The sequence below is a fragment of the Otolemur garnettii genome, unplaced genomic scaffold, assembly GCF_000181295.1.
Source record: "Otolemur garnettii isolate 467f Iridium unplaced genomic scaffold, OtoGar3 scaffold00251, whole genome shotgun sequence".
Lineage (NCBI taxonomy): Eukaryota > Metazoa > Chordata > Mammalia > Primates > Galagidae > Otolemur > Otolemur garnettii.
In genome coordinates this window covers 91,075-96,135 of record NW_003852646.1, presented here as the reverse complement: position 1 = coordinate 96,135, position 5,061 = coordinate 91,075, and the positions used below count along the sequence as shown (strand labels likewise).

The 5,061-nt window shown below is 51.0% G+C and overlaps 1 protein-coding gene across 1 annotated transcript; it reads left to right on the top strand.

Moving 5' to 3' along the window:
- Nucleotides 1-2,998: 2,998 nt before the first annotated feature.
- Nucleotides 2,999-4,180, top strand: ID1 (inhibitor of DNA binding 1, HLH protein). The gene is made up of 2 exons (XM_003802607.3): nucleotides 2,999-3,505; nucleotides 3,732-4,180. The coding sequence occupies exons 1-2, from the start codon at nucleotides 3,083-3,085 to the stop codon at nucleotides 3,771-3,773; spliced, it is 465 nt and encodes a 154-aa protein (XP_003802655.1). The 5' UTR covers nucleotides 2,999-3,082; the 3' UTR covers nucleotides 3,774-4,180.
- The last annotated feature ends 881 nt before the right edge of the window (nucleotides 4,181-5,061 follow it).

The window sequence follows — 5,061 nt, the reverse complement described above, 5'->3', positions numbered from 1 at the left end:
CCTGCCTCAGCCTCCCAAGTAGCTGGGACCACAGGCGCCCGCCACAACACCCGGCTATTTTTTGGTTGCAGCCATCATTGTTGTTTGGTGGGCCCAGGCTGGATTCAAACCTGCCACGTTGGGTGTACGTGGCTGGCGCCTTAGCCACTTCAGCCACAGGCGCCGAGCAGCTTAAGTGATTCTTTTGCCTCAGTCTCCCAAGTAGCTGGGACTAAAGGCGCTCACCACAACACCTGGCTATTTTTTAGAGACAAGATCTTGCTCTAGCTCAGGCTGGTCTTGAACCATGAGCTCAAGCAAACCATCTTCTGTGGCTTCCCAGAGTGCTAGGATTAACAGGCATGAGCCACCTCGCCCAGCCCTCTGTCTCAAATTAAGAAAAAAAAAATCAACTTGGTGCCTGTAGCTCAGTAACAAGGGTGCCAGCCACATGTACAAGGAGCTGGTGGGTTCAAACCCAGCTCTGTTCTGCCAAAAAATAACAACTACAACCAAAAAATAGCCAGGCGTTCTGGTGGGCACCTTAAGTCCCAACTACTTGGGAGGATAAGGCAAAAGAATCACTTAAGCCCAAGAGTTTGAGGTTGCTGTGAGCTGTGACGCCAGGGTGACATAGTGAGACTGTGTCTCAAAAAAAAAAAAAAATTACTTCTAGATACATGTATACTTAGGAGCAATGTGTTTGTTCTGTGACATACAGGAGGTGCCAGGTGATTACTCCATCTATCACTTGCTTTTTCCATTAACAGCAAGTTCTAGATATCTCTCAGAGCCACACTTCCCAGAGACTGCATAGGCAGGTCTCAGCATTGATGGTCCATTCATCGTTTGTTAAAGCCACTGTGTACAGACATTCAGGTTATTTCAATTTCTTCTCTGAGAAACATCTTTTGTGCTCATCTGTATAAATTTCTCTGGATTTGATTGCAGCATGCAGAATTGCTGAGTCAATTAATAAATCCTCAGTGATGAATTAACATTCTAATTTCCTCTCATTGATCATCAAAATCAAAATCTTCAGCAATTCTTTTGTGCAGCAAAACGTTCTTGCCCATCAGTAGAAGATTGCTAAGCAAGGCCTAGAAGTTTGGAAAGTAGTGGGGTGTATAGTAAGGAGAAGGAAAGTCTAGTAGCTAATTAATTTGTCATGTCTCTCTCTTTTGAAGCTGGTCTCACCAATCAGTCTTCCTGGTTTCCTGATGGTGGGAGCAGTAGGCTGATTTACTTCTCTAAATTTCTGTGAGAAAACAGAACCTGCTAGTACCCAATGAATTAACTGTGTGTGTGTGGGGGGAGGGACCATAGTAGCACCCTCCCTTAGGGGAGCAGTATTTTACTCTTGCTAATATCATGTGGCCTTGGGACCCTCTGAGCCTCAGTTACCCCACCTGTGGCATGTCTATGGCTCTGGAGTCAGAATACCTGCCGTTTGCAGGAAAGGACTAAATTAACAATTATGTGTCTTTTTTATATTAACGCAGCCATTACAACAACTGCAGTTCTTTGGAGGCTTTTTGAGACTCAGTATCCTCCTTTGTATAAAAAAAAAAACAAACAGTTCCTTTCTTTACGGGTGTGGGAAGGACCACAAAAGATAATAAAGAGAAACTTTTCATACAGTGCCTGGCAGGAAGAATGCAATAAATGGACACGTTTGTGATTGTTAGTATTCAAATAGGTCCCTTAACCATTAGGGCTTAGAAAGAGCATGCGACTCACCTAAATTCACCTAGCAGCAGAGTTGGTATAGGAATTCATGCCTCCTTCCCTAGGCCCGAAGGGAAAGCTGGGGCGGGATGGCGGTGAAGAAACTCCCAAGTGGTCCAAGCTGTGGGCCTGGGAGGGGGGAGACTTGCAGGTGTGGGACACAGAGGTAAGGTGACCCTTACCCAGTTACTATGCCTGCGAGGAGCGCATTCCCAGGCCTCGCGCCCGGGGTCTGCAGGTGATTGGCTAGGGGTGCAAAGGAACGCTCCAGCCGAGTTTGCCGTCTCCATAGCGACCGCCCGCGCGGCGCCAGCTTGACAGCCCGTCCGGGTTTTATGAATGGGTGACGTCACGGGCCTGGCGTCTAACGGTCTGAGCTGCTTGTTCAGCCACTGACACAGACCAGCCCAGGAATGGGGGTGGGTAGACTTTAGCTCCGCAGCTGCTGCGCTGTGGGAGGGAGACCCTGCTCTGAGGTCTTTTGAGGGGGGGAATCCAACCAAAAAAGGGAGAAAAATTAAAAATCACTAGTTGCTTCAGATTCAGGAATTTTTGCAAGGCTGGAAATTCAGGGTAGAATCGGATGCAGCCTTCCTTCACTGCGCTCCTTCTATCTAGTTCAGGTCCCAGTCCCTACCCTTGGAAGACTTTACCAAAGTAACTGTTTCCACCCGAGGGGATTAGAGTAGGCGCTCTGGTACCAAGGACTTTAACACGAACATTCTGCGGGAAGTGATAAAGGGAAACTAGCCTCGGGGAGCACAGGGTAATGAAGGGTCCCCTTTAAATTTCCGCCCTGATATTTGGAGACCAGGGTCCTAGACCACGGAATTTTCCAAGAGGATCAGAAAACCCAGACTCTTGTCCTGGGCTTTCTGGGCAAATCAAAGCACGCGGCTTCTCCGTCGGGGCCTCAGTTTCTCTCATCTGTGGAATGGAACTGGAGAGATGAAAAAGTGAGCATGGGAAAACTGATTCCTGAGGTCTTAGCGTTACTGGCAATACCACCTTAGCTTTCTTGCCTCCTTTCTAAAGAGCCCAAGGCAGGCCTTCTTTCAGTCGCCCTGCCCCTTACTCTCCACCCACCCTCTCTGTAACTTGGGTCTCTTTTGCACCAACGCGAGGTTGCGCTAGTTGGGTTGGAGGTGGGGCCCGAGAGAGCGCGAGGGCACGCCCCCATGCTTACTATTGGCTGCTTTTGAACGTTCTGAGCCCGCCCTCGCGGGGGCCGCGGCGTCTTTATAAAAGACCGGCTGTGGCGTTTGGCTGTAACATTTTAAGATCGTCTTTTTTTGCTAGTAGTGACTTTAACTACGTTCAGCTCCCACCTTTTCCAAACCTCACTTCTTTTCCGTTTTAATCCCTAATCAAGATCATGAAGGTCGCCAGTGGCAGCGCCACAGCCGCCGCGGGTCCCAGCTGTGCGCTGAAGGCGGGCAAGACTGCGGGCGGCGCGGGCGAGGTTGTACGCTGTCTGTCCGAGCAGAGCGTGGCCATTTCGCGCTGCGCGGGCGGCGCCGGGGCACGTCTGCCGGCTTTGCTGGACGAGCAGCAGGTGAACGTGTTGCTCTACGACATGAACGGCTGCTACTCGCGCCTCAAGGAGCTGGTGCCCACCTTGCCCCAGAACCGTAAGGTGAGCAAGGTGGAGATTCTCCAGCACGTTATCGACTACATCAGAGACCTACAGTTGGAACTGAACTCGGAATCCGAAGTCGGGACTCCAGCTGGCCGTGGGCTGCCGGTCCGGGCTCCGCTCAGCACCCTCAACGGCGAGATCAGCGCCCTGGCAGCCGAGGTGAGGTCCGAATTGGAGCACTGGATCATTCTACCACTGGGGAAACTGAGGCGGGAGGGGTGTCTTGCACTTTTTCCATTCCTTCCTTTCTGGCACCTGGCTATGCGGGGATGTCCAAACAGACCAGAAATCACCCATCTAGTCTCCTCGGGAAAGGGAATTCTGCTGCGCTTGCAACCTTGATCCCTCCAACCTGCCTGTCTCACCTTTCACTTCGTTTTTCCAGGCCGCATGTGTTCCAGCGGATGATCGCATCTTGTGTCGCTGAAGCGCCTTCCCCAGAGACCGGCGAACCCCAGCTCTTCATGGGGCAAGAGAAATAAGTGTTCTCGGGTCCACCGAGGCTCCTCTCCGGAACTAGGGACAACAAGACAGATTGGGAGCCATTGGGCTCTTCCTGGATCCAGCCCAGGGCTGGTGGACTGAGGAGGAGAGGCCCGACCTTCTTGCCACACTTACCAGTCACCAGAGACTTGAGGGGGGAATCTCCCCCGTGTGTTTCTATTTTTTGAAAAGCAGACATTTTAAAAAATGGTCACGTTTCGTGCTTCTCAGATTTCTGAGGAAATTGTATTGTATATTACAATGATCATCGACTGAGAATATTGTTTTACAATAGTTCTGTGGGGGTGTGTTTTTGTTGTTGTTATTAAACAAATAACTTTAAATGGTAAAGTTGCTGTGACTGATTGGACTAAGAGGAGGGCCCTGAGCTGGGATTTGACCCCTGACCTTCTTCACAGCTGGTGCTGGGAGGAGAACGGGAGGGTCACATCTGGACTGTTGCTTTTACCGGTCTGAATGTTTCCGGTGTCTTTTAACCACCCCACCCCGCCCCCAATCCTTGGCCGTTTCCCTGCTCCCCAGTGTCATAAAATTAAATACTCTAGATCTCTTAGGGTTTCTCAAAGTGGTCATTGGGCCATCTGGATCACCTGGGGAGGTTGTTAAAATGCAGATGAACCTGCCAAGGCATTGAGTTGGAAAGTATTACTGAACGAGCCATTTAACTTTGAGAACCAGGTCACTGGACCACCCACTTAATGCAGATATGGTAGGAAGTGGGATCCAGTGGAAAGGAACTTGCCCAGGGTCACAGCTTGTCTGAAACAGCACTAATGCCCATTCCCTACCCTAGTAGGAAGTGCCTTCCCCTATCGGCAGCCTCATCCTGGATCCCAGCAGGCTGCCCTGCGGCTCTTGGCTTGTCCAAGTGGGTGAGTGGGTTGGCAGGGCCAGACTGGGCACAGCTGCTGGACCACCTGCACTGGGTCCAGACTATGCTCCCTCTCCTTGGCCTCCCTCTGGTTACAGCTCAAACCTCTATTCCCCCAGGGCTAACGCGTGGGCTCTGAGGGTGGTGTGAGTCTCTAGTCCCCGCTCCTGAGCAAGAAAAAGATGTCATTGGCAAGGATCTATCTGCCTGAACATGTATGTGGGGTTGTACTCACAGGGGAGGGCACATGAATGTCTGGGCCTGTGCATATAACCTGAGTGAACTGGTAGTCCACCCGCCCCCCCCAGCCATGGGGCTTGGTCATCTATTGATGGCAGGC

Excerpts from the sequence above, each read along its gene's own strand:
- ID1 (XM_003802607.3), top strand. The coding sequence starts at position 3,083 with ATGAAGGTCGCCAGTGGCAGCGCCACAGCCGCCGCGGGTCCCAGCTGT. Across the intron at positions 3,506-3,731 it reads TCAGCGCCCTGGCAGCCGAG|GCCGCATGTGTTCCAGCGGA; the intron begins GTGAGGTCCGAA and ends TCGTTTTTCCAG.